Raw genomic sequence first — 27,915 nt, 5'->3', positions numbered from 1 at the left:
TTTACATTCTCAGCACTAAGTATCTCAGAGCATTACCTCCCTTCTTGCCATCATTATCGTCTCCTTGTTCCCTGCCCTTTGTTTCTTCCCTTCCTTTTTTAAGTCTCTCATTGTAATTTCCGCACCTTCATGAAGCACTTAATTTTTGTCCCTATATTTTGTCATCCCATTGACTCGCTTTCCTGTAGTTTGTGCTGTCAGCAGACAGGCTTTCCCAAAGGGACTCTAATGAGGAAGGAAGCATCTTATGTTTTAAAGATTTAGGGGTATGTAAGTCAGTAAAAGAGCTAGATTTAATAAGTCTTTATATATCTGTGCCTCAGTTTCCCTCTCAAAATTTTAATAGTAATGCTGAATTCCTTCTCAAGTCTGGTGAATGGGTTAATTCATTGCTCATTTACAAAGAGCTTATAGATTTGAAAGGGGAAGAACTGTATGATCCATCTCATGCTCGTCTATAAAAGGCAGTGAATCAGAATATGTTAGAGGACAGCTTTGTGCTTTGCAATAGCTTTATAAGCGCTCCTTGTGTTTGTGGAATGAGTTGTAGTTAGTTTCCAGTTTGTAAGAATGTGGGGACACAGATGAGCTGTAATAGGAAGGAGGGAAATAAAAGATGCAGTAACTTCCCCAAAAGAAAAACTGTTGTAAAAGTTGGCTTCTCTGACAGGAGCATTTGTTTTAACTTTCTCAAGGGATATGGTCATTATATTTGTATCATGCTTCATTCTCAAATTCATTATAGCTTTAGTGAAACACCAGGATGTAACCTGCATTAGTTGGGTCTTGTCAAAACACAGACATCCAATGTACCTTATAGGAAAAGGAATAAACCTTACTTTTTTTTCCATCCAGAAGATTTAGATAGTGTGTTTTTAAACATGAAACTCTCTGTTCTTCATCCCATCCCTCATTCCACCCCAAGTAAGGGAGGGGAAAAGTAGGTAAAGGGTTTGATGCAATTGTATCATTTTAGTGTTTCTCATTGCTTATATGGACTGAAAATCACTGCTGTTTGGTTTACTTTGACTCAGAGAGCTTCATTTATCTCAGGTTCTACTACTGGAGCAAACAAAAATAAGGAGTGCAAAGTCATGATGTCACGGTCCAATTAAGTAGGAAAAGTAACTAAGAAAGTCAAGAAAGAAATGAAAGTACAGCTAAAGATTTCAGTACGATAGGTCAGCTTTCCTGCGTGCTGAAGCCAGACGTTTCTCAGACGTGTTTTATGTCACGTTTAGCTTTTATAATACATTTTGGTAATAGAGCAACTACTGTAATGATTTGTAATTGATATGAAACAGTTATTTGCACTAAATTTTGTTCAGATGTCACTATTTATGGAAGGATTCTCGCTATGGCAGCATGTAGGGATGAAAGTTAGAATAAGTGGGTATTGCACAGCTTATTAAAAGCTTAAATAGTTTTTATTAAACACGATAACACAAAATCAAAGAATGTTTCAGTTTTCAATTTGCCGAAACTCAGAATCCGCTAAGAAATTAAGAAAATTCGGTTGGAATTTTGAATCATAAACCATGTTCATTCCATAATTTTCCTTTGGAATTTCTCACTAGCAATGAGAAGAGGGAACCTCAGTGAGTTTTTTGCCTTGGCATTGCTCCGGTACTGTCACCGAGCAGGGCCATCTGGTGCTGTCTTTTCAAGGTTGGGTTATCCTGTAATTTGTACATTCTCTCTCTCTCTCAATTAGCATACCATCCATATTATGTGAAGAAAGAGTGAAAAACAATTGCTTATATAAATATCATAGGGAAAAAAATGGTCATTGTAAAAGAAATGCTACAAGTTGTCTCTCTCACACTGAAGGCTTTTTGTTAAGACTCAACTGTAGTCTTTGAAAGTGTAATTACGTTTCTTCATGATACAAGATTTTGTATCCATGTTAAAAACAAACAAACAAACAGAACCTTCCATTAAATCATGTTATCTGCTTAGGCCAATTTGTAATTAAAATAGAATTTGTTAATTTGCAAGTACAAAGTAGGTTGTGGGGAAAAAAAAAAAGCCTATGATGTCTTCTAAAAAGTTCTAATGAGTTCAGCTGAATGTCAGTTGCCTGCTCTTTGCAGAGAGAGAAACTGAGGCAGGGAGGGGAAAAAAATACTCGCCAAAACATCCAGGATCATAATTTAGAAATTCTGAGCTCCCAGTCAGATTTGACCACTCTCCAATGATGTTCTAGGCTTTACATTATATTGGCTATGGGGTATGCAGAAGACTTAGCTTTCCATCAAATATTTAAACAGTTCAGTAGCTCTGGGCTAATCTCTCGAGCTATTAGAATGGTCTTCAACTGAGAGACTGAATGTGTTGACTGTGTAGGATATTATACAATTCATACGCTTCATACAATTTAATTGGGTTTTATCACTATTCCAAGATGATATGTTATGTCTAGAAAGGCAGGTGGTTCTACCAAATGAGTTCTCTCCCTCAAAGTGTTAACCAAACATTTATTTAAGTACAAACAGTTAAGGCTAGTCTGTTATACAGAGTTCAAAAAATCTTCAATATGTTTTTTGTCCTATATTAATAACAAAAAGATAGGTGTTTTTTTTCCTGCAATATTTTATTCTTTATGAGATTTTTATATTTTTGCATGTCAAAGAATATATGTCTTAAGTTGCACCTTCACCTAAAAGTTTTTGTCTTCATTCTTTGATGCTATGCTCATGTCAAATTTAGTTCACAGAATTCTTTTTAATCAGGCTGGTACCCGTTTAATTCTGTAGGCGTATGGCTGAGTGCTTTATACATATTTCTATGATAGACCTTTTCTGTTGGTTCATCGCCTGAGAATATTTCACTTGTTTCAACTAGCCAGAACTTATCACTGGCTCAGAATATAAAAAGAAAAACGACGCATCGGTATTTACAAAATCAGTTATTCAGCAGTTTTGTGGATGATGTTACATCCCAAATGAGAATCAAAGAAGCCTTGAGTAGCTCTGAATTTAACTCCTGTTCCTCCTTTTCAGATTTTATGCAAATATCAGTATGGCGATGGCTTTTTCAAGGGGGATGTAAAGAACAAGGGAGATATCCATTAAAAATGCACTAAAATTAATATTATATGATACCCCTTTAAAAACTCTAGGCTGTGCAAAATAGTTGAACAACAACAGGAAAAAGAAATCATAGCGTAGATAAATTGTTGAGTGGCCAAAAACATTGAGCTCTGTAACAGGTGATTTTTAACATCAAATGCATTTGAAATAAGTTAGGGTTCTCTTTCCTGCATTCTGTGCAATCTTGTAAGCGGGGGAATCAGATTGTTGTGTCATACAGTTGCTAAAGATTTTTCATTCACTAGTATGTTTCTGTCCTAGGAAAAGGGCTGAGTAATTTTCTCTAGAAGGTGGTGCTTGTACGTGTCGTTGCTTTTACTTAGGACTTGCCTCCTTTCAGTAAATTTGCCAAACTGTCCCTCTCAGACCTTCAGTGTTTCATGGAGAACACCCGCATATTTGTTGTTCTTGATGCTAATTTTTCTATAAATTTTGACTTTAATGTCTGTTTAAGGCTCTGAACTGCTTTTGCCTCAGATTTATCGGGAGATTTCAGGAAGGAGGCCTAAACTGTGTCTAACTGGAATGATACCGTTAAAGCCTGCTTGCAGCGGAGGCGTTACGTTTGTCACCTCAGTCGTGTTCCAAGTGCCTGCCCCGCCACCTCCCGCTGCCGGGGGGGAGCTTGTGCTGGCAGTGGGACCTGTCACCCGAGCAGTTCCGGCTGCCGGCGTCCGCATGCCGGGTACATTAGAGGTCTACATCTCTTTCAGGGCATCATGAACAGTTTAAAAAATTATTTTGTTTACCTTCTGCATAAATCTTAATAGCATGATATACAGTGTACTTGTTGGTAATTGAGTTTTTCATCTAATTTCTGTGCATTTTTCCCCTTTACGTGAAGACCTTACCTGTTTGGAGCAGGATGTTTTTCCATAAAAGCTCCATGGTGAGTTCCCACTTCAAACCCAGCATGCCTATAATTCATTTGCTGTCCTCACTGAAAATAACTCTGTGCTTAGACCTTTTAATTTTGGATTAATTTTTTTCCTAATTTGTTTACTTGCATGGCTGATCCATAGGTGGAAGCACTGCATAATTTCACTTTTAAACTATGGATGTGTGTTCACCATCAAGCATTGTCAAAGAAATGCATTGCCTTTTTTTTTCTTCTTTTTTTTTTTTTTTACCTTTGAGAGGGCATTTAATTTTTAAGTAGCAGAGAAGTTGAAAAAATAAATTATTTCCCAGTGGGCAAATTATTGCAATATCCTTCCAAAAAAATGCTCTTATTTTTTTCTCTATAGCTTCCTTTATTACTGTAGCACTGAGGTCCTTATGGACAGAAAACATCAATGATGACCTCTCGAAAATAAGCCAGATTAGCAGTGAGTAGAGAGGAGAATCCTGCAGTGAGAGAGATGAAGCAAGTAAAATGGGCACTGCAAAAAAAAAAAAAAATGCAGCTTATCACACTCAAAAAAACCCCCAGCAAAACCACAGATCCATTAAAGTCAGGATATTTGAAACAATAAGGGGTTTGGTTTCAATATGTAAAATTGCAGCATATTACAGAAATCCAGAGAGAAGAAAAAACAAGTTTTACCAAGTTTCCCTGTGTTGGAGCTTGGCTCAGTATTCACACGGTGCTACATAACCTCCAGCCTCCTTTTTATTATGAGATGGGGGTTGTTAGGTGGTTGAAGTTTTAAGTGACAAGAACGGAAGAAGCTTGTACATTTTACAACTTTCTTAGAAAATTTAGAAAGTTTCAGCTAGAACGGTTGGAGATTTTTTAAGGGGGTTGGTTGGTTTTGGGGTTTTTTTTGAGTTTAACTAAGGATACTTATTAGCTATCTCTATCAGTATCTGTTAGAATATTTGTACGTGGCTCTTGTTTCTACTACTAGATGTTCTTTCCACATACATCACCCCCCCATGTCTCTGTCAAAATACTCTCTGCAGCAGAAAGAGCTTCCTAAGAGCTTCGTTAGGATACCCAGCTCTGACGAGAGTGGCCGAGGACAGCAGATGATGGGACCAAAGTCAGGAAAAGCAAAGGCACTAAATATGACACTAAAGGAAAGGTGATGTTTCCTTATTCCTAGAGAATACCTGGTCACCGAAGTACTCTTGTTCCTAAGAACCATTCCTAAGTGTAGTTTCCGATGCACCGAAGCAGTCCGTCTGATGGTCATCTAAGAACTGAAAAGGCTCTGGAAGAAGAGTTTTGAGAGTGGATTGTCTTAGGAAATGGCTGTTTCAGTCACCCCCTGCACGAAGCGGCAGAGGCGCTTGTCAGCCAGAAATGATTTTAGATTGAGGCAAGATTAAAAGGCCTAGATTAAAGAGGGGAATATATGAAATAGACTCAAAAATTGTTGCCTGTCTTTCACAAGACTCTTTTGTGGTTTGTTTAATGCCAGTGCTAGCTCAAAAAAATATGGTCTTTACTAGCGTACAGAGAAATTAGGATAAAAAACATACTTTGGGTGGGGGAAGAAATCATGTTGTTTCCATTAAGGTCTTAATGAGACCTAAAATTATGTAAACAAAATGAATGGCGATTTGACAGCTTACTGCCTGGCAAATAAAGGAACCTACCATTTCTTTTCTTGCTTTTTCTTGTTTTATTCATGATTTGACAAGTGGAAATATGTTTTTGTTTTCTTGTTTTAGGCACAATGATAAATTAATTAAAATTTATGTATTTTGAGACAGATGCACTTTTTCAGTGATCTTTTGTGTAATTGTAAATTTCATGCATTTTTCTCCTGATACTTTTGTTGCTGCTTATGTAGTCTAGATAGAACTTTTACCTCAGAAATCATATACGTTGCCGTCTCAGTGAGTTTAGCTGTGGGGTTGTGGATAAGTGCTTTTCGGTTTTATGAATCTGACGTATTTGAAGCCTGTACATTAGGAATATAAAACCAATGTGATTCTCAATCTTTGCAGACTCTTACGATTGATAGTATTAGAATTTGTAAAGCAGTTCCTTTATATCATATAGATGCAATTTATGTATATTTTTAAAGTCATGTCACTTGTTTGACTATGAACCTAAAGCCCTTTGAGGAACACTCCATCGCTGCACTGTGTAGCCCCTGGTTTTCATAGTTGCTTGTGGTTTTCAAAATATTTTAATAGTATTAATGCTTATTACTTCTTTCTTACATAAAGTAGAAAAATAATAATAAAAAATGTAAACTAGTTGAAATATTGTCATTAGTTATGATTTTTTAAAGAGCTAACACAATATATTTCCAGAGATTATGGCAGAGTTTGAGTCGTTACAGAAGTCAACAAGTGGTGGCACTGAGTGGTTTCAGTAACTCTTAATCTTTTCTTACAGTCTTGTCACTGTGAAAGAACTTGCATGCTCTTGCTGAGTCTCTTCATTTCTTGTTAAGATCTGACAAAGCGATGTCTTAATTTTCTTTAGTTCACTCTCATCGCTTTTTGTGCTACATCAGTAGAAAATGCTCATGTATGTTTTCCATTGGACGTGTGTACATCTACGTCTCAGTGCTTCTGCATTTAAAATGCAAATAATCCTACAAAATCATGTTGAAGAAGTTAATTATCATCAGCAACACAAATATCCCCAAATATTGTGGTATTTAGCTGGAGTTTGGGATTAACTTCACTTTTAGTAGGTGACAGTCATTGACTTCAGCTGGGGTAGGTGAATAGGTTGGTAGCTGTGGTGACATGAACATGGTCTTCAGTCGAGGCAGAGCTCTTGTTAAATTTATAGCAGAACAAGAACTATGTCATTGAAAGGATTTTTTATTACTCTGGTATTCCTGCTGTAGGTTTCTGCACAGATACAATTGGGATAAAAATACTGCTGTCTCACTGAATTCTCGGTGTAGTTACACAGTTGGGTAGACCCAGACAGGAAAAAATACATCGCCTTTTTATCCTCCTTATGTCTTAACTATAGTGCTGTTGTTTCTAATGTGGAAAATGGAAGTTATAAGGCTGAACGTTTGGATCCCATTAGCTTCACTTTCTTCTTGCTAGTGTTGATTTCCAACAGCCTGCACTTCTGCCTTCATCGCAACCCTTTTCAGTAAAAATATGGTACAATCTTTTGAAAGTTAGTATATTGTGAAGATTCTTTTAAATTAAATGTTTTTAAAAGTGAGGCCAAATGTGCCTTAATTTCAGTTCTTGGAATAATTTACGAAGTGCTGATGGCTAAGAGCAAGTAAAGAGCAAGAGTTCAGAGCAGAAACAAGTCATTCACCACCTTCCTTCAACGTTATTGTTTTGTTATCATTTATAAAGCTGAGAGGGTGTTTGCATCTACATAATAATGAGGATTTATAGTTTCCAAGTTGTTCAAATATCAAAATGACATGAAAATATATTTTTCTAATGGCATTACTATTACTGAAAATGACTGAACTTTTGAGATTTACTGAAGGAAAGAAGTTTGAGTTGGAATGTATTGATGAAAACTCAGGGATAAAGTAAAATGATGGTAAAATGAAAGATTCCTTAGTTACTATAGTTTTCAGAATAGACTCGTTGACATCAGTTTTTTCAGAAATATGTCTAAACCAATATGATGCACTAGCCTTTTTTTTTTTTGTCTTTATTTTTTAGCAGGACTGAGTTTAACCACACGAGTAATCGTGTTGTACAAGGTCTGCTCTCTCTGTCTACAAAACATTGTTCTTGAAGGGAAAATGTTTTGGCACCAAAACCAACACTTAAATGCATGTCCTGAAAGATGCACGTCTTAAAGACCTGATGTAAATAGAACGTAGCTTTGAACGTTTCCTCTAAGGTTGTTTATGGCTGTATTTGGTTGAGCGTGAGAGTGTGGAGAACCCTGCAAAAATGTGCTGTTAAGAGTACCAGAGTCCCTTCTGCTTAGAGGCTTGAAGAAATTGAAATCAATTATGTCTCTGGAGATGTTTACTCCAGCTTGCAGTTGAGAGTAGCATTTGCTCCCAGTTCTTTTTCCACTTTAAATTACTTTAATAACCTCAGATTATGTTGAGTAAAAATTCAGAATGTTAAGATAGGGTACAAAGATTCTCTTCTCGAGAGTTTATAAGAGGAAGTGGATATGGCTGAGTCATTTCTGGACTCTAGTTTGCTTTGTATTGATTGATGGGTAGCACTCTTTCTGAACAATCTTGTTCTATATTAAAAACAATCATTTTTCAATTGAAGTATAGATCAGTAAATAACAAGACTGTTTAGTGTACGGATTTATATTTTCATTTGTGAAGGAATATTAGTGTATGGAAAGTGTGAGCTGAAAGTAGTTATCGATACACGGTTTGTTACAGAGCTGGTTAAAAATACTGATTCTGTGACGTGACTATTTCGAAGTGAAAGAAATTTTCTGAATTTTTCTGAGCAGATAATAAAAACTTAATATGTTAATATCATTTTAAATATTCTAATATAGATTGTGAAGTGCAATTACCAATGCTAACAAGGTAATATATTTATAGCCAGGAACTTTTTGGAACACAGATTTCTCACCCAGTAATCTGGAGCTGTAGTTCTAACAGTTGCATATTAAGTGCTTTGTGGTTGTTCAATATCAGTTACTGACTATAAATTGCAATTGCTCTTTTGGGACGTTTTTGCTTGTCCTGCATGTACAAGAACTTCAGGACTCATCTAAGTCCATGAAAGTTTGTCTGAATCTTTCCATTGAGTCTGGTCAGTGTGATGGAATTCCTTTTGAAAGGTCTTACTTCTTTTTTCTTCTTTTTTTTTTTCCCCTCTAAGTGAAACATATGCCCACAGGCTTGCCATGTGTGGGATTTATGGCAGGTACCCCAGCACCTCTGTGCTTCAGTGAGTCCAGCTGTAGAACTGGCACAGTAATACTGCACGAGGTGTTGGGAAGCTCAGATATCCTTTCTGTAAATCCCTTTCAGAAACCTGTCTGAAAATACAGTGCAAGTGCAAACAGTCTTTTCTCCCATTTTCATAAATGACCTCATTTCTGGTACACTACTACACAAAAAGTATTTGCTGCTTTAGGTGAGTTCAAGTTGAAGGCAATTTTAAATGTTTCAAGTTGCATGACAGTACTGATGGAGGCTATATGTTTTTAACCGTATGCCGTATTTTCCACATGTCACTTCCTACAGGTTCCTTGTCGTTGGATGGAAATTAAGTGAGATCAGTGTGAGTTTTGCCATGTGTTTCAGCGAGATCAGGACTGAGCTGTAAGGGACCAAGACACAGGTCTTTGGAGAGGTGCAGCCTCTGCAGCCAGGTGCAGGAGTTTTAGAGAAGATCAGTTTGTAGAATAATTTTAGTTTAACTTGCTTTTATTAGGTTATTTTTACTTATTTTATTATGTTGATCCATAATCTCTTCTTGCTTTAATATCCCTATCGGTTCATTCTGTTGAACTACTTCACCTGTATACAAGTAATTTACCATTAACAAAAAAAAAGGTTGTATGAATTACGTGCCATTATAATTATGCATAGTGTTTGGTTTGCTTTCTGCTGTTTTAAAATATTTTTCCTGCTGCTTAATTCCATCATAATACTCGCAATAATTTGTTTGCACACACAGTCTTCTCAGAACTGGAGATCGTTACTTAAAACCAACCAAGTTAATGTGATGGTGTAATCATAGGCTGGTTTAATGTGGGACAAGAAATTAATAGAAGAAAAAAAGGAAGGAGGGAGAGTAGCAAGAGAAGCGGAGCGATAAAATAGAGTAGAGAGGGAAATACAAAATAATGTAAAATAATCCAATTGCTAATTAAAAAGACTGGAAAAAAGGCAACGTGGAAAAGGAGAGATCTTGCATGAAGTTCTCAAACAGCTTTCCTCATAAGGAAAGGGTGAAATGCTACTTTAAAGAATTGAGGAAATGGGCAATGCTCTGAAAATAGTTTTGAGTTTATACAAAGCATAATGTTACGTATCATCAGATTCCTGTAAGGAGGAATGGTGTTTCCATGAAACATAATCATCAACCAGTGTATCTGCTACATGCGCATTGGGGTGTTTCAGAGGAGAATGTATCTCAATCTCTTTTTACATGATATAATTACTGATTTCTTTTAACACGTAGCTCATGAGTGTATGCATTGTTTCCCTTTCCTTGTATCCTCCGCATGTTCTTCCCTCTTACCCTTTGCCCATGTCACATACATCCTCCTGGTGTCAAAGGCTTCAGGGCTGTGCTGAGTTACCACTGTAACAGTCCAAGTTAGTGTTATTTGTAACTTTCTTTTGAAAACACAAGAAAATACCAGAGAACGACTGACCCTGAATCTGTATTTTCATTCCCAAAGGACGCACGATTTTAAATGTTTGTATTCACTTTGGAAGTTGTTTCTACCGAATGCAAATATTCCATATTGGGTCTTTTAAACAGTCCAACTAATTCTCCATTATGAGCCAGTGTGTTCTTCAAGTTAATGCGTTCAGTGATCAAGGGGAATTTGGGACCTATTATGGAGAAACACTAAGCATGTGTAAATCCTGCTAAATCTTACGGGAACTGCAGATATTCACCACTTCTGAATTAATATCTTAGAGTAACTATTAAGCAAGGGACATCTTAATTTTTGAGAATTAACTTTCATAATTTTATCTTGTTCTTTCTTTAAGCAAATCCAAACCCGCTCCGCAGATTTCACCCAGTAAGTCTGTGGGAGGAGAGTTTTGTGTCGCTGCAGTCTTTGGATCATCAAGGTCATGGTTTGCAAACAATCCTGGTCTGAAAAGAGAAAAAGGTTGGTATACTACAAAAATAAATTTAAATTTATTTGAATTTAATTCTCTGGGTTTTAAAATTAATTTTTTTTTAAAATTACATTTAAGTTCTCTGGTTTATTTTCTCACTTTGTGGGAACTTCTGAGCAGGTGGTGCTTATCTGTAGATTTTGTTCCTTGAACACAGTGACAACAGAGATTTTGGGGAACATGATTTGGATGCTTTTGGTATATAGGACAATTTACAAGGAATTTGAATTAGTGAAATAAATAGTTGATCTTTTATTATGATGTAATGACAGAAAGCAAACGTTGATAGTTCAATCCAAAGTGAAGCGTCACTGAAAAAGCTGTGAGGTAAAGGTGAGATGCTTTGCGTTGTGTGTAATTACCTGAACACACTGTGGTGAGAAACTCTGTTCCACCTCTCTTACATGAGATATTTGTATTTTTTGGAAACAAGGGGAAAATTGTGTGCTTTGTACTATTTTCTTTTTGTCTCTCCAGCCTTTTCGCTTCTAATTTGTAGTTTTTGATTGCAAGCGTATAAAAGCAAGAGATTTACTAGAATAAGTAGTCTGATGTTTCTGTAAGCATTTTTTCCGTTTCTGCTGTGCTATTGCAATAAGTTTTTCTTTCTTCTTGCAAACAGATCAATCAAAACAGTTTGTGGTGGAGTCGTTGTATATTATCAGTTGTTACGGTAGCCTGGTGGAGCACGTGTTGGAACCGCGGCCGCTCAGCACGGCTCCGAAGATCAGCGATGACACACCTTTGGAAATGCTGACGTGCCCAAGAGCCAGCTGGACGTTGGTTAGGTACCTCATTCCTTTTTCTTCTTCTTTTTGTCCAGAAAATCATCATGAGCTCTTTTTTTTTTTTAGAAGGGGTGAATGAACTGCATCATGATTTTCACCCATATTTTAACTTAAAGTTTGTCTTTAAGACTCTTAAAGTTTTTCATTGAAAGAGAGGACTCTGGATAGAAAATTCAAGCTTACCTTTTCGTATGTTTGAATGGGATATATATGAAAATCATTTAAATACTTCTATAGGCATGGAGCTACATGGACGTGTTAACGGATCAATAGAGATCCTTATCAATTAGTGATTTTAAATCATCAGATTGTAATTTAGCTTTTTACATAAGGACTAGAAACAATTATTTTAATAGTGTTAAAGTACAGAATTCTGCCATGGGACGTGGGTGAGATTTCCACGATGAAGCATTGCAAAGAATTAGGCGAGTTATCCTGTAAGTAGCTGAAGGTAGCATTTCTGAAGACAGTTGAAGAAATTGTTCCTGACATGTGGAAGAAAGTAAACAAAAATTGATGAGAAAATGTTGTCAGTGCTTTTGACGTTTTAAAATATTTTTCTATCGATTTTTCTTGTCTCCTGTATTCCTTAGTGCTGCTTATGGCTGGACTAGATTGATCAATACTTGATTTACCAAGCTATTTAGGAATGGCCCACCCTAATTAAAATTACAACGCAGACTTCTAGACCATTATTGTTGAAATGAGTAGGTTGTAATGGAATTGAAAATTCTAATTGGATCAATAGCCCATAGCTTTACACAGCTTTATTTTCACAGTTTGTAAATGCTCAATGACTTTACAGTATCGAAGCAATGCTAGTTAACAGAACAAAAAAGTTCCCCAGTTTCTGTTGTGTGTTTATATAACGTCAGCATGACATACAATGGTCCTAAACGAATTTACCAACTTAATCTAAACCGCCTTCATCATTTTTTTTTTGCGCAATCCGTGCTGCAGTCAACAAACAAGTATTGTCTTTGCCTCGCAATCTGCGCGATTTGGTCCTGCTGCTCGACTGCCTGTGGTGTACTGCAGTGTTTGAACAAGCTAATTTAAATAATTACAAACATTTTCTGAGCTTGTATAGATAATTACATGTGATGACAGAAACACTGATTTACATTCTCTGTATTAGTTTAAATATTAATAGTCTTGTGTTTTACCTCAGAACTCCTCAGTGGAATGAGCTCCAACCACCATTTAATGCAAACCATCCACTGCTCCTGGCTGCAGATGCCGTACAGTACTACCAGTACCTTCTTGCTGGCTGTAAGTAGCTGACAACTTTTTGTCTTGTCTTTTTTTTTGTTTTTTTTAAGCTGACTGTGACTTTCTGAGTTGTTTTTTTCAACCTGTGTTTGTTTCAATACACGTTCTACCCCAGAATAAGGCTTCATGTAACCAACTATATTAGTAACGGTAGAGTAGAAAATGTAGTTTCTTTTTGATACGAATCAAAGTTGTGAGGCTCTCATAGCAAAACGTGAGTGCTTGGCAGGCCTTGCAAGTGTGACCCATTAGATCCCCTAAAGTCTTCAGGGTTTCTTCACTTCATTTCTTCTCATGCTTTTAGCCATTTCCTCTCATGAATTCAGTACTCGGTGACAAGTGAGCGCATCTGCATTTTCCCTCTCCTCTGGAACTCCTGATTGCTGGGCTACTTCCAGCCAGAGTCTCAGACAGCTGCTTCCCACAGGAGCCTTGGCATCGCTTCCAGGGACAGCTGCCCACCTGCCTCGTCCTGCCTCTCATCCAGCCACGTTGTTCACAGGGAGCCAATACACATGGCATTGCATATTCCAAAATATTTATATATCTATAGTTATATGGTATATGTATATTACATATATAAACCCATGTATTTTATATTGTTTTTATAGATAAACGAGTATTTATATTATTATTTACTTTGATAGCTCAAAAAAGAGAAGAATTACAAGAATTATTAACAACGAGTAGCAAGTCCCGCTTTCTTATCTAGGGTGTAGTTAAGATCAAAGTGATACAACAGTCAAAGTATCACAAGGGAACAACTCTTGGCATATGTAAAGGTACTCCTGGGGGAACTAGACCCTCTGCACAGTTGTGCTAATGCCAGCATGTGATGTGACATGGGCACTTTAAAATGCAGAAAGTGGACATCTGGGCCAAAAAGCAGTGTGTCTGAACGCCACTGGTAAAAGTGACGTCGGCGCCAAATTTGATCTGTTGCTTCTACCTGTCCATCTGTTGCATGTGCTCAGAGCTCAAAATATCCTGGGAACCTCCAAGGTTAGGGTATTCCTTTTTCCATGCTGCATAGAAAAGGGAAGAAAGCTCAAAAGGTAGAAAAGACTATGAAAAAGTAATTAATAGCGCACAACACTGTGTTAGGTGTGCCTTTTGGCTAGAATCTTGTGCTAGATTCCTGTGCTTTTTTACTTTCTGTTATAGGTATGGGAGTTCTGCTCTGTGATAAAAGGTCATTGCAAGGATGTATTTTGGTTGCATAATATTTTACTGTAGGAATACAGATCACTATTTTCAGAGGAGTATCTCTAGAATTAGGTGTGCAAGCCTATACTTAAATTTTCATATAAGTATTTTGAAGCATTGAGTACAATCAGGTCAACAAATTCATTTGCAATTTATATCAAAGCCTTTAGTAGACGCTATTGACTATAGAGCATAGGTCTAATTTCATGTTGTAGTTTGAGGTAACTGCTGCCACATAGTCTGCTTATGTTGCTGATAGTTCATTTTGATATTTATATTTTTATCCATTGCTTATGCACCAGTTGCTGATGATGACATTAAAGAAGTTTTATAACAAGGAGATAAAAAAGGCAAAAAGGCTCATTCACAGAAACTGCAGTGTTTCAGTAAGTCATGTTTAGCTTGACAGCTTGCCTGCTTAGGCCAGATTTCTTCCTCCCCCTCACTCTCCCCAGATTCTCGGCTCTAGTTCTAGATGTCTTTGTCATCCATATTGGTTTCAGCTATTTCCCCTGCTTACTATCAAGTGTATAAATATATAAAATATTGTACATAGTGTGCAGTTGTTGCACGGTGAGTCCAAGAGCACAGAATGCTATCTGGAGAATTTTGGACACTTTGTAAAAGTAGTTTGTTGCTTTTTATTTTCTGTTGAAATTAAAAGCAATGTATTGCAGAGATATGGTCTGACCAAAAGCCTTTCTGTGAACATCAGTGCTTATATACACAGATCACATTTATCCCTCATACTGAAATCAAGGAGGGATGTGGTTCACTCTGTGTATTTCATTAACAGCTCAAACATTAGGCATTTCAAATTTTTTCACGGGGGAAATTTTTTAAAGGAAGAAGAATGAGTCATAGCTAAATTCCAACAAAATAATGAATTTGTATTATTTGAGTCACAGTGAAGAATTTTAATTCAGATTTTAATTCACATAATAGGAATTCATTAAGATGGGTGTGGAATGTAAAGAAAAATAGAATAATAAACACTAAAGACAGGGAATCTAGAGAACAGTAAAAATGGCATTAACAGAGAAATTTGTGGGTATCTGATCTTCCTTGAAGTTTTATTTGCCTTTGGATTTATGCTATCTGAGGCTACTCAATGAAGGTTCGGAAAAAAATGGAGTCAAACCAGGATTGACACAAAAGAGCCTAAGACACCTGTTAGCTTTCCCCCTATTAAATCCACGCTAAAACAAAGTTATCTGGCCCCGCTTACCTGCAGCCCTGTAATGGGCTGACATTAGCTGAAGCCTGTGGTTTGATGGGCTATCGCTTCCGTCAGTAAGTTTAATTGCCAGCAAATGGCTAAATAGGGGTTTAGGGTGAATGTTACATCTGTCTGCCACGTTAGTGGTAAGAGGAGTTCTGGCGCCATTTCAGGGTCACTATTTGTATCTGTCTATCAGAGGTAGAATACAGCAGTTTCTCTCCGTTTCTGTATAGCATTTCTGCCAATTGTTTGGCTCCATTAAGTGTGCAGGGGAAATAAAAGCCTGAATGACCAAGTCACAAGGGGGTATGGATAGACCCTTTCTTTGTCCACACTCAGAACATTGCATTAGGTCTCATTATCCATTTATAATAAGTGACCTTTGCCCCCTGGGTCATTGAAAAATACTCAGTGTGCTTTTTAGCACAGAGTACCTCTGTCAGCAGACGGACGGAACAATGAAACGTCTGGCGGTCTGGTTGGAGGGCTTATATTCTGCGGGTTTTCATAAATATGCAGCTTGATGCCAAAACACAGGACCAAAATCTTTCTTAGTCTCTGAAAAGTATCAAGTAGGCCAGCGAGTTCTTGGCTAAAAAGAGAATATTCTAAAAATACTGCATTTAGTTACTTAGGCGTAGTTCCGCTTTTAATATTTGTAAAGGATCTTGGTTATAGTCACAGCTAATAAGGAAGTAACAAGGAACCATTGTTTGAAGAAATATTTTGTACAACAAGTGTCCAAGACCTTTATCCCAAGGGTATTTGTAAGTGGATTAGCACAGCTGTTTCATTGCTTTGAGGTCATCTGCGACATCTGCTGCAGAAACCTGGATCAGAGTCTGCAGCTCGCATCTACCTGAGCGCTATATCACAGCCACGGCTGGTGGTGAGACAGTGGGGAGCAAGAGATTTGGACCTTTCTGTAAGTTCACGGCTTGGAAGTGAACTTACATGTTAAATTCCACAACCTGCTGTCCTGCAGGAAGTGTCCGTGTCCTGCTCCTAACTGTTTCAGGCTTTTTGCAGTTGGTGAGAGTCAAAATAGCCAGTCCCGAGAATCTCCTCGCCTTCTGACAGAGGAGAGTTCAGACTTACTCTGGTTTTCATCAGAGTTCATCCTGCAAAGCCCCCATTGTATTACAGTCCTCAGGTCTTCAGTGCTGGGTGCTAGATGTTTCTCTCCTGCTCTTCCCAGGTTTAATATGTAATATTTTACCTTATTTGTGTCTCTAGTATTCCCTCCATTTGCCTGTCTTGTGAGCAATTTTTAAATCTAATCACAACAGAGGAAGGAATTGTAGTCGCATGTTATTCTTCATAGGTGTTTTCCCTATAACGTAGATGCCATCACCTGCAGTGGCAGCCCTGCAGTGGGAGGAGAGCTGTGCGAGACATTGTGTACACAGGAGGGTTTCTTGTGTCTGCAGGAATTTGCAGTGTGAAGGACTTGGCTTTTTTTCAGAGATTTGCTAAGATTCATCATTAGATATTCTTGCAGTGCTGCTCGCTTCCTGCTGTTCAGCACTCGGGAATTAACATGCTTCTGGTAGTATAAACTCTTGAGGCACGCTGTTAAAACGTGCTTTTCATGTCCATGGCAATCACCTGCTTGTGTTAGGGGTTTTTTCTAATTAATCCTTTTCTCTCTGTTGCTATAACCCAAAGTCTTACATATTTGATTGACTTAACCCATGTTTCCTTTGACTTCCGTACCTTCCATATTTGCCTGTTTGAATTCATGCAGACGTGTGTGATACAGAATGGAATTGCAATGAAAACAGGTAACTTTGCAGAACAGCAGAAAGTCTTACATCCTCATTTCATCCTTCTTATTTCCTTTCTTCCTTACCCCTGCTCTTCAAATTTACTTTTTCATTGCACTGGAGGAATGCACTGTAGTTTACTTACCCAAAATGTGGATAATTAATGAAAAAAACTTGAAATCAGACCAAAAATGGTGCCAAAAAAGGTATTGAATAAAAATGAGATAGGATTTCTCTCCTCTGGCTCTGGAAAGGGCACCTTCATGTTCCAGGCAAGAGTTTTGGCTCATCAGGACCAATTTTCTGGAGACGTCCTGTAGTTGTCAGAAGCAGGCCAATGACAAGAATTAATATATTAACTGGTATGCAGTACTCTTTGACAAATTGCTTACTAAATACATCAAAATTGATTGGACATTCTGTGTTTAAATTGACAAATGACTGCATTAGGGGAAGGAGGGAAATCCATTAATTACAGCTGCCCTCAACCATAGGAAATGTAATTGTATAAATATAGATTTTGTTAAAACAAAAGTCTCTACTTTACTGTAGTGTTGCTGGTAAGTGTACTTGCACCTCTTTGCTATTAAACCTCCAATAGGAGGTTTTGAAGACAGATCTTTGCAATTGGCTTTTAAATAATCAAAGAGCATTTCTGTTGTGTTAAAAGGAATGATGCAGTGTTTCTCTATCCCGCTCTGACCACTTCTGGAAATTGTTTCACTCTCAGAAAAATGAACAAGTAGCGGAGGCTTCTGCTGTCTCATTAATTGTTTATTTTAAATGCAATGTAATTCCTATTCCGCCATGGTAGGTTTCAAACCAGTACTGTTTATTCTCGTTCTTTGTTCCTGTACTGGTCTCCAAGTAATACTTGCAGAGCTGTTACTTATTTCTGAGCAAGAATTTGCACTTGAGTTAGGCCTGAAGATATAATCAGTTTTATAGACTTCGTTAAGGGACTCTTGAAAAGATTAAGGTCTGTATTTATAGCTGCCTTTGACTTTTGGCTGTTACAACAGATTTTCATTTCTGGACCAACTGTTGTTCGTATCTTGCCTTTTACTGAAAATGGCTTTCATTAGAAGTCAAACTTAGTAACTATTCATTGTCTTCAAAGGGAGGGGGTGAGCCTTTCCGCACTGTTTGTTTGGGCTAAATGATAACACAATTTATACAGATAATCTCTGTAACTCTGACATCATGTTTGCACTTCCTGCTCCCTCTAATGAAAGCTCTGCACCCTGAGCAAGACTTTTGTCTCTAAGCAACGTTGCGGTTCTTTATGGCCTAGTTTATATTCCTTTCATACATTCCATTGATGGAAATAAAAATTCCATACATAGAGCTGGTGAATATTGCGCAGCGGAAGGCAGGGCGGAGGGTAAGAGTGGAGAGTGTATTAAATAACTCTGTGAATATGTGCTGTGAAGACAGATACTGTGAAAAACAAGCTGGGATGCATGTAATCATAGCCGAGCTGCTGCCGTACGGGTTACGCCGAGCAGACGCAGTAAGGAATCCCGTCATTCTGGTCTGCAAGCCCTTTTCCGTGCTCAGCGGAGCGTGGTGGTGGTCTGGTAATAGGCTAATGAACTGGGACTGATAATTACATTTAGTGTTCTACCACTTCTCAGCCTTCTACCTCTATTTTTCTTCTTGCAGTCTTCTGTGTGCGCTTATTAAATAGCGTATTCTTTCTCACTAATAAGCAAGAATGTATGTTATGGTACGTACCCCACGATATACATAACTATAGTGTGTGTGTACAATGTTGTGTGAGGCAAGAGCTGTATCTTGCTATGTGTATGTTCAATGTCTATCACAACGGAGCTCAATTTCAAATAAAAAACCTGATCAAAACCAGAGCCCGTTCTGTAACAACAATTACGCTATCGTGTAGTTACGAGGTGTTCAAAGCCTTTTTGCTCTGTTTCTGTGACATCTCTGCATGGCCGCGGTCAGATGCGAGTTTGGAGTGGTTTCAGCGGTTGGAGCTCTCGGCTGCCCGTTCCTGTGTCTCTGCTGGGCTTTACTGGTTCTGCAGCGGCACTGGTGGCACTTCAGAGCGAAGGTGGGCAGTTTAACGTAACCCAGCGCTGAAGGCTATCTAAACAAAGCTCCCTGACCTTCCCCTGAAGTGAGTGAAACCACTTGAGTTTCTGTGAGCTGCCGTGCCGTGAAGCCTGGAGAGGAGCTGGAGCAAGCCATGGTGTGTGGGTGAACATTTTAAACTCCCATCATTTTAATGTATGGATCCCATGAACGTTGCCAAAACTACCAGCCTTTCAGATGTACCCGTGCACCACAGATGAGGGCAGTTCCACAGAATTGTGTCGATTGAGTGTTACGGGCTTAAAACCGCAGCAAAGTACAGACCATTCATGAAAAGTCGAGTGGTGGAGCCGGGCCTTGCAGAGCTCTGGGCAACCTGCAGGAGGGCACACGGGGGGGGCGGCTTCGTCTCTGCTGAGCGGGTGGAAACCCAGTCTCTTGGGAGAGTGAGAGAGTCCCTGATGACAAGAAGTGCTACATTGTGAGGATTCTGCCAGGTTTTTCCCCGTATTCTCAGCAAGAATATTGCAGTTGGCCCTTTATCAGCCGTTAGCACGATACACTTAACAACAGGACACAGTTTTCCATCTTTATGTTGGTATTTTGTGGACAACCACAGCTGAGATTTCATCTACTTGGGTACATATTGTTAACTTTATTATCCAGATGGGAAATTTAAAAAATATTTTCTAGATTCTCCATTTGCCATTATTTTTCTTTCTACTTGAAATTGCCTTTAGCTTGTGTATCATTTTCACAAAATTCTACTTTGTTATTGCCATAAAATAAAAGAACGCGACATCCTTTGTGAAAGAACTTCCTGGGTCTCCACATCAGTAGTTTCAAAGGAGTTGTGCAGATGTCCTTTAAAAATCCAGATCCTTGGGGGATAATTTAGAATTCCTAGGAATGTTGAGGAGGACTTCTCTATGCAGAAAATTGAGTTTCAGAATTTCAGAGAATTAATTCTTAAGTGTTTATCGTGACTCAGGTCACAGAATCACAGAACCACAGAATGATAAGGGGTTGGAAGGGACCTCTGGAGATCCCTTCTGATCTCTCTCTCCAAATATTAAATGAAAATATGAATGTGTATATGTAAGTATACATATGTATATGAAAAAGTAAGGGATACCGGTAAAATATGTTGTAGAAGAATTTAGGCAATGTAAAAAAAATGTCATATTTGTAATTTTTTACTATGTTTAAAACTGCAGCAGATCATAAATATGTATATTTTTATATATAGATATATTAAATAAATATTTTTTGACTATGGTAAAAAAATTTCAAGTGAAACTGATTCCAAGCGTGCATTTCTCTTACAAAATTGTTACATGTATTTGAGGTTTGCTGGCAGTAGTCACAAACAGTGAAAATGGAATTTTCAGGTTTGCTTCTTACACTTGGAGGCGTAACAGATCGCAAGCTGATCTGCATCACCTTCCCCTTCCAGAAAAGATGTTTCTAATGAAATTGTAGTTCATGGTCTTTTTTAAGAGAAAACTAAGTTTCCCTAAAACTGTAACCTGCACTTCCTGCTCCCTACAGGAAACAGGATTAAGTGGTAAAGGGAAGCAAATTGAATTTCTGGCTGAGCGTAGGACTGATGGGGGTAAATAGGAACAGGGCAGATGTCGTTTCGTAAAAGTGCTGCATCATTGCCTGTGAGCAGTGGAGTACATCATGCTACATTCTTCAGCCATAATTGTTGTTTGTGAAGTAATATAGAGGAGGTGGATAAAAAATTAACTCTGTAAGGTGCACTGGGTGCTGCCAATGTATGTTAAGGGCTTTGATGCGTTTCTACACCTGGGCCTGTGCATGGCTTCATCAGATTACTGAGTACTTGCCTATCTTAATCCATATTTTATAAACTAAATGCTGGAAACAGCACTGCATATAGGAATTAAAATACTTTCAGATGTGTACAAACAACAATAATGAACAAGGGCACATGCTGAAACAGTTCTTTACTATTCTTACATGGTCATCTGGAACTTCTTAGAGAGGGGTCCATCAACACGAAGGGGTCAGTTTTCAAAGCAGTGTACAGGGATTTAGCCGCGCGACTCCTATTGACGTTAATGGGAGTCAAACGGGTAAATCCCCACGCACCGCTTTGAAAATTTACTACTAAGCCTCTTGACTTCTCACTACATACTTTGATTGTAACAGTAATCCATGGTTAACATAATTTTCCCGACAATAATGTCAAACATACTTTTGAAGTCAGTGAATTATAGAAATAGTTACCTCTTCCATAATTCTTTAAAGATGGCCATCAGATGGATTCCACCATACATTCGTGCAGATGAAATTATTCTTTAACTCAGGAAAGAATATACATGTTATCCTTTGGTACAGAACCGATGGTCTGCTCACAGTCTGAGCATTTCAAGTGTTGAACAGCCTTAAGATGCTCCGTACTGTGAGTAATACCAGGTTCTAGCTCTGCCCAGCTTTAAATGCTCATTTTACTTGACTGGTTTCCTATGGGAACTTTAGAGGAGGAAGCTGGAGTTAAGCACGGGGAAGAGTTACCTGTCTTGCAGTGCAGCCAGGAGTAATGGTGAAGCCTTTTCCTTTTAGGGGAAAAAACAACAAAAAAAGCCAGGCTGTTGACTGTCAAACCAGTGTAAAGTAAGGACCAAGCAAAGCTGGGGGAAATCTAAGGAGAATTCATATCCTGATTACAGACCTACCTATTCCTTTAAGATTAAAGTGCTGATACAAAGAATGGATGGTCTATAAAGCACCTAATAAATTGTGGGCGATATACAAATAATGAATTAATAAATATATGTCGGTCAGTGGTGTGAAATAACTGTTAGGCTAGCTAAACTTCTGGTTCACTGGGGTTTTTTAGCTTCATTTTATGATGCGTATGCATACAAGACTCTCAGAAAATCCTAACGGGAAGAAATGAGTGGGGAGAAGTTTTGGGTGGAAGAGGATATTTTCATTTGCGTGGCACGGCCCTGCAGAAGTTTACAAGCTGAAAAATGCATTAAAACCAGAACTTTGCTCAGTAACATATAGCCACAAGTAAAAATACATAGAGCATATCACCAAACTACAAACAGTTTATTTTAAACATGGCTGTGAGCATTCTGGCTAAAATGAAAATGTGATCTTCACTTGATTGTCGAGCTCGAGCAGAGGTGGAGGTGGCAGGCGCGGAGCTGGGCGCTGTGGAGGAGCGTTGGGAACACGCCTGCGGTAAAATTCACTAGGCACTTGCTGGACTGGAACTACACGACAAACCTGACTGTGAGATACGGAGACCAACCTCTGACGGACGTGAGATCACATCTCTAAGATGATAAAAAAAGGTGAACCTGTTGAATTTGAAGCAGCTGCGTGGAGACCTAACGCAGAACTGTCACATCCTCCTTGTCAGGGGTAACACGCTGTAACTAACGGGCCAGTAGTTCCAGAAGTAGCATGACGTAAATAATTCAAATTGTGAAGCTTAATTTTAAGAGAAGTACTCCTGAAGCTTATTGACAAGGATGGGATTACCTCAGGTCTCTAAACCACCTACGATCATTGTAGATATTATTTAGGAACCACAGAAAAAGCATCACAATCAGATGCTAGAGTGTGATTTGTATGAAAACAGGGGATACGTAATTTTTATTCTGTGTATGGACATCAGCAGCGACTGCATGTGGACACAGGACAGACTTCAGAGTCAATGAATTAGCTAATAGTACCTTGTTTCTCTTCCTACTAGATTTTAGAATCTTATTTCAAATTACAAATTTTGTGTATTCGGTTGAAATACAGGCAAGCTCTCTGGGTGTCTGCAGGCATGTGTATGGCAGGCAGCACAGAACAAACAGCCTTTATAGTCTGCAAATGCCTTTGTTTGCTCTTAATTTGGACAAACATACATCCCTTGGAGAAGAGCACATTGGGAATTTCATATATAACTCTCAATTAAATTGAATTGTGTAAAGCTTATTTATATAAATGAGAAAATTAAAACCTTTTGGTTCAAGAAGTACACAGAACTGAGTAAAACTAATGATTTATTGTTCACAAATTAAAACCATAAGTGCGCACACTCCAGTTGAGCTGTAGTGTTTCTTTGTTCCAACACTTGTATGCTGCTGAAAGATGACAATTTATAATCTTTGAATGAATAAAGATTTATCTTAGGTCTAGGTATTTATTGTATAATTAGCCCATCTATGAACAGAACCACTGTTTGTTAATTCCAATATTCGTCAAGCCTGTGTATTTGTCCGGGTCTTGCTCACGTGTCAGGAACGCCCATGCAAATTATTTGAGATTAATAGAAACTGTTTGTTTTCTTTATTTGTCACTATTATGGCAAAGTTTCAAAACAATGGGTGGTTGGTTTTTTTTCATACTTAATCATGGAACTGTGTGAATCAGGTCCTGGAGCTGCAGAGGAACGTCAGCTCAGCTGTTATTTCAGCCTTTGGTTTGGCTTGTGCTGAATCTTTTGTCTCCACAGTCACTTCTGTGCGGTTTTCCTGGCACTAACAATTAGCACACAAATGACTAAATTTGTAGCGTGGTTCTTTTCAGACCCCTGCCTTTAGTAATCTTTCTTTAATATAGTAGTAAGATTAATTCTGTTACTGCAGAGAAGGGAGTCTGTAAATTTTCCAGTTTACCTTAGATTATGGGTAAGCACCTGCACCTTTGATTCTGAGGGCAGAAAATGAGGTGACGGTGTTCAAGTCATGAACGAAGATGAAGAACAACAGTTTTCGCTGAAATTCTGTTTTTCCTTAGTTAAACGTGGAGTGGTTCAGTAGAGCCAGTCAGGATGGAGGGACAGGAATATGTTCCAGATTTGGAGTTGACGCAGATCACTTTTGAAGGAGGACACAGATTAAAGGTGCTACTATTATTTTTGAGCAGCTCAAAGATGGTTATTTGCCCCTTGCCAAATATTTATGGCAAAGCTCTGATTTTCGCTGTAGATAGATAGCACTCCAGTTTTTAAAAAGTGACCTCGAATGGAGCTTCTTTGCATTTATAAGCAGACTTTAGAAAATCATGCCCCGTTACACTGCATAAACAGAAGTTGCATGTTCTAATTCTTACCTTAGATTTTTAATAAACGCTCCTTTTTTTTGTACTTTTTCACTCCATGGGTAATTGTACAAATTTCCGCATGTTTGTATTTCTGTATGAAACACACTCAGTTGCATTCTGATATTTGATATATGTTTGTTCCAGATGTTGGCGTAAGAATAGAAAAACGTTAAAAATTGGCACAGCTCAGACACAAAGCATTGAATTTATTATTTTAGGAAGGTACAAAACACCTGCAATTGCCAGTAAAATATCTCTGTGCAGCAAGAGATACTGCTCCTTGTCTGTGCGTGTGCCATTTGTGACTTTTTCCCAATGAAAGACAAATTATAGGAGTGCAAGAAAAACCACTACTTGCTGCAAAGTTTTGGAATAATTTTAATTTTATTATTTGCCATCCTGCATTATAGTGAAAATCTTTGGAAATTGAAAAAACTCTATGTTCTAATGTAAGAATAGCTTCAGTAATGTGTGAGAAGCTCCCTAGTTTCCAGCTTGAATTCAGATTTTCAAAGAGTTAAGCTGGAAGATAAAAGATTGCTTTCGAGCTCAAATTCCTGGAAATTTCCCTCGGGGCTTAAATTAATCTCATCTTGGAACTTGATACCGATGGAAGAGGTGTGTGACCCAGAAATGGAGAAAGAATCGGGTTTAAATTTTTTGAACCTATTTGTCCCTATAACTTCAAGGCCATTTTTAACATGGAAAAAACTGACCCTATGTGTATGTGTAATAAGCAGAATAGTGATGGTGGATCTCCAGCCAGGATCACTTGTCTGAGAAGGTCCCGTCTCACAAACCAGTGCGTGCTCCCAGTCCGGACAGCAGGAGTGGAGCTGGGACCATCGTTATCGGATCCCGCTATCAAAACCAGACTCTTTAAATGCCTGCTTTTGTGATAGGTGTGGTACATAAACGCTATTTTATTAAATAGTGAAATAAATGACTGAGGTTTGACCTCAGCTAAGGCTTTATCACTGTTGCCCTGCTGCTGAACTCGAAGGCAGAGCTTTTCCATGGAATTCAGCATGTCGTCACTTTCTGGTAGAAAGAGTTAATGCCGTGCTCCGAAGCTGCGCTGAAACGTGTGGTATTGCAAGAACTAGGCAAAGCTGTGGTTCCTCAGGGAAAGGCAATACAGCATAGGACCAAAACTGTTCTGAAATTTGAATTTCTTTCTCGCCGTAAAACTGTCTTGAATCTCCAGTAAAATGTAAGGGAGAAAACTGGGGACAAAGCAGGGTGGATCCTGCTCCCGGGGCCTGCGTTTTTCCAGCCTGTCCCTGGAGAGCAGCTTCCCCAACCGTGACAGCTCTAGTAGTTGCCCCTGGGATAGAAGGAACAAAAAAAAAATAAAATCAGAACAGTCCATAAAGTTCTCGTTGGTTTGAAAGCAAAACCATCTGCTGGAGTCATGAAGAGTTTGTTAGTGAGTTCAATAACAGGAAAGCCTGCAGTTGATCAGCTGTGCCCTCAGACGCAGGCGTTACTGAAGGCAGGAGGATTTATTGTAGGGGAGTCGGGAGATACGGGGAAGATTAGGGCAACAGCAAAACGTGTCAAAATAATGGGTTGGTTTCATCGGTTTCAAATAGAAACTTTAGCGGTAAGGAAGAGGTGTGGGCACTATGGTTTCATATTCAGGTATTTACTGTGAATTGTCAGCTGTTTATAATCCAGAAAGGTATGTGTATTTTCTTAACACAAGTTTGATGGGGGCTAGACAGGGACATCCGCACGTCATTGAGTTCGCTCTGTCGCTGTTGTCATGAAGTGGATGAATGAGGTTTCTGTATTATCTCGAAAACTGATGAACACCCAACGCTGGAACAACGGCTGTGGTTGCTGAGGTGTGTGTGAACACTCACAAACTGTACCGATTTCAATGAGTATGGCAGATGCATAGTATCCCGTGGGGAAAACCTGACACTTTGTAAGAATACGTCCTCGTGTATATAGCACTTTAAATAATTCTTTAATAAGTTAGGCCCTGAACTGGATTTGGTATATTGCAGGTTTCAGAATAAGGACACCCTGTGATACGGAGGTGTTAGAAATGGCTCCGTTGCTGAGACTGGGCTCAGATACCCACTTACACAAACAGGATGAAAATCCCTCTATTTCATATAGTGTATGGATTTATGAAAACCCTGTGCTGTTTATATTGTAGAGGCGCCATTCTGTATTTATGGTTACAATTGTGTCTGCTTTGCCATTATAAACTCCTATTATTAGGGGTTTACAACATGGCTGTAAAAATTTGTAGTGGATGGAAACTTGACACATAAGGGTCAAGCCTATAATAATATAGTTTTTAAAAATCAATTTTAAAAACTTTGAGTCGTTTTTAGATTATGTGAATATAAAAATATTGGTTCTAATTTTAGGATTGTCCGGTATCTTAATCCTGTAGCATAAAACTCTCCTGTTTTACCAAGGTAAAAATACCATTGTTGCATTTGCTTCTTTTAATTTGCTTTTGTGGTGTCTGCACCTCCCTCAAAGCGTGGGTACGGCTTCTTGGTGTTGAATCCAGGCCTCCAACAGGCCCCTGACAGAAAGCAGGTACAAGAAAATGAAAAATGCAACCTGCCTTATTGTCTGGGCTGTTTGGTTGCACTTTGCTTTCTCCAAACTCTTCCAGCTTTCTCAAGTGTGAAGTTTTAGTTCGAGGAAGATACTGCTGCAGCCACAGAGAACAAAGTTGCTGGACTGCAAGCTTTGCTAACATAGATAAATGACTCAAGCACTAGGAATCATGAAATATTAATCCTTACAAGTCTAGGATTCTCTCTCTTTTTTGTGGTAACATTTGAACACTAAATTGTGATTTTCCCCAAAGTTGTATGTCTATTTGGTAATAGTTTTACAAGTGGGTTTGGATGTCGTGCAGTCGCCAGAGCTAAAGAACTTGCATTTTTCTGTTGCAGTGAGTCCACGTGAAGACAAAGGACAGTAGAGAAAGGAGGAACAAAATTAACTTCCCTTTGCTGTGTGAATTGAGGTTGTTCGTATCAATCCTTTGAAAGTGCTAGAGAAGTATTTAAGCAGTTATAGTAATGTAAGATTTTCATGGTGCTGTCAAGAAGAGATTTGCTGATGAGCACTGGGCACAGATCTGATGTTGAGTCAAACCAAAAATTTACTCGGATCTCTGAATACAGAATTTGTGGGATTTTGCAGTCCAGTGCAATAATCTCAGTATTTAGTCTTTGTAGCAAACTAAAAATCAAACTCTTCTTTGCTATGGATTCTTAATTACTATATTGTTACTACTATAATGAAAAGGTGACACTAAGATGATAACGAAGCACTTCCCATTCAATTGCAAAAAAGTCACATCCTAAAAATCAAGTTGTTTGCAAAGCCAGCTTTAAATTAACTACATTAATGTCAAAACGAGAGTGATAGTTCAGTCAGTGGAGTCCTGGAAGTAACTCTGTGTTCGGGGTCAGGACGTGTCCCGGTGCCTCAGGACAGCTCTGTCAGTGTGCTTTAGCATAGTCCAAATTCTGAAAAGGTTGTAGAAAAGGGTGACATCATTGACAGTGGCATTTCTCAGTGTTAAATTCTTCAAGAGAGATGGTTGTCCTCTCTTTTGAGCTCTTCTGTATGTTCATTAAGTACTTAAGGTTAATGGAAGAGGAGCCAATCGGGTTATCATAGTGGCTGTGTGTAAACATTCGAGTCACAGAACACAAATCTTTTCATTGCTTTTGATGTTAATGTTTGAGCTCTTTCTGT

The 27,915-nt window shown here is 38.3% G+C and overlaps 1 protein-coding gene across 4 annotated transcripts in view; it reads left to right on the top strand.

The window, feature by feature from the left end:
- The window catches only part of BCAS3 (BCAS3 microtubule associated cell migration factor), a 361,152-nt gene that overhangs the window by 135,852 nt on the left and 197,385 nt on the right, over positions 1-27,915 (top strand). For 2 of the 4 annotated variants that reach the window (XM_074160469.1, XM_074160471.1), the window contains exons 16-19: positions 3,937-3,981; positions 10,649-10,773; positions 11,406-11,571; positions 12,743-12,843. In XM_074160469.1, coding sequence (XP_074016570.1) covers positions 3,937-3,981; positions 10,649-10,773; positions 11,406-11,571; positions 12,743-12,843 — 437 coding nt within the window. The remainder of the gene's footprint in view (positions 1-3,936; positions 3,982-10,648; positions 10,774-11,405; positions 11,572-12,742; positions 12,844-27,915) is intronic. The other 2 variants (XM_074160472.1, XM_074160470.1) reach the window with 1 other exon arrangement.

Source organism: Numenius arquata, chromosome 18 (assembly GCF_964106895.1).
Source record: "Numenius arquata chromosome 18, bNumArq3.hap1.1, whole genome shotgun sequence".
NCBI classification, from domain to species: Eukaryota; Metazoa; Chordata; class Aves; order Charadriiformes; family Scolopacidae; genus Numenius; species Numenius arquata.
Note: the sequence above shows the minus strand (reverse complement) of the source record. Positions and strands in the feature narration are given on the sequence as shown.